This window comes from Pterocles gutturalis, unplaced genomic scaffold (genome assembly GCF_000699245.1).
Source record: "Pterocles gutturalis isolate BGI_N339 unplaced genomic scaffold, ASM69924v1 scaffold23226, whole genome shotgun sequence".
NCBI classification, from domain to species: Eukaryota; Metazoa; Chordata; class Aves; order Pterocliformes; family Pteroclidae; genus Pterocles; species Pterocles gutturalis.
In genome coordinates, this window is record NW_010098437.1 from 1 (window position 1) to 361 (window position 361).

The following is a 361-nucleotide window of genomic DNA, read 5'->3' on the forward strand; positions in this document are numbered from 1 at the left end:
GCAAGGGGTTGCTGTGGCGGTGGCGGGTTCCTTGGGTGCTGAGGAAGGGTGCTGGGGACAAGTTTGGGGCCTAAAGTGGGAGGCAAGGGACAGCGGGATCGATGAGTAGGGGGAGAAGGAGCCCTTGCTCCTGGTGTGCAGGCTCCCTGCTGTCTCCCCAGGGATTTGAGGGCTCCAGTTTGATGCTGGGTCAGGGTGAAGCGGAACTGGGGTGACGCGGAGCTCCTCTCCATCCTCACTGGGAGCGTGAGGGCCAGGGACGGGTCTGGGGTCCCTCTGACGTCCCTGTCCCCACAGCGGGAACCCCTACGCCGGGCTGGTGAGCCACCTGCGGGCGTCGTGGCTGGCGGGGGAGAAGCGG

General features: G+C 66.5%; 1 protein-coding gene across 1 annotated transcript in view; it reads left to right on the top strand.

The window, feature by feature from the left end:
- Positions 1-297: 297 nt before the first annotated feature.
- The window catches only part of LOC104461422 (aldehyde dehydrogenase family 3 member B1-like), a gene marked incomplete at both ends in the record, with an annotated part of 3,880 nt that continues 3,816 nt past the window's right edge, over positions 298-361 (top strand). The window contains one exon of the mRNA XM_010073028.1: positions 298-359. Within this exon, the coding sequence (XP_010071330.1) occupies positions 298-359 (62 nt within the window). The remainder of the gene's footprint in view (positions 360-361) is intronic.